Source organism: Arachis ipaensis, chromosome B03 (assembly GCF_000816755.2).
Source record: "Arachis ipaensis cultivar K30076 chromosome B03, Araip1.1, whole genome shotgun sequence".
Lineage (NCBI taxonomy): Eukaryota > Viridiplantae > Streptophyta > Magnoliopsida > Fabales > Fabaceae > Arachis > Arachis ipaensis.
This window is the reverse complement of record NC_029787.2, coordinates 48,009,046-48,009,551: the sequence shown is the minus strand read 5'-3', so window position 1 is coordinate 48,009,551 and position 506 is coordinate 48,009,046. Positions and strand designations below refer to the sequence as shown.

The 506-nt window shown below is 33.0% G+C and overlaps 1 protein-coding gene across 1 annotated transcript in view; it reads right to left on the bottom strand.

Annotated features, from left to right (window-relative positions):
- LOC107630467 (UPF0301 protein CCA_00630) overlaps nt 1-211 on the bottom strand; it is a gene marked incomplete in the record, with an annotated part of 4,704 nt that extends 4,493 nt beyond the window's left edge. The window contains 1 exon segment of the mRNA XM_016333603.2: nt 1-211. Within this exon segment, the coding sequence (XP_016189089.1) occupies nt 1-53 (53 nt within the window).

Below are 506 nucleotides of genomic sequence, written 5' to 3'. Positions count from 1 at the left end.
CAAAAGGAGCTCGCGTGGAAGAGGTTTTTGACTTGAAAGGCACACAGATCCATTCAGATAGTTCAACGGCTTATCTCGTTTCTTGGTTTGCGCTGAAACCCCGAAGAAAAAGAAGAAGAAGAATAAAGAAAGACTGAGATGAAAATAAGAAAGGGACGCTTACGTTAGAGAGAGAGAGAAGAGAGAGAGACAGAGAGAGAGAGATTGATTAATAGAATATGCTTATTTTAACCGAATTACAAGGTGAGGTGCTATGAAGCACGAATACTTCGCTCGGTCGTCGTGTCTGCGTGTCGGACACATTTCGAACATGATACTCATTTCCGTATCATAATAAAAAGTAAAAATTTATTCTCTGACATACCTAAATATCATCACGCGTGTCTAGTCTTATTCTTAATATATATTCTTGAAATAAATTTAGATATAGTATATATTATTATTTATCAAAACAAAAAATATTTTAAATACTTGATATAATTAAAATAAAACATAAACAATAATTA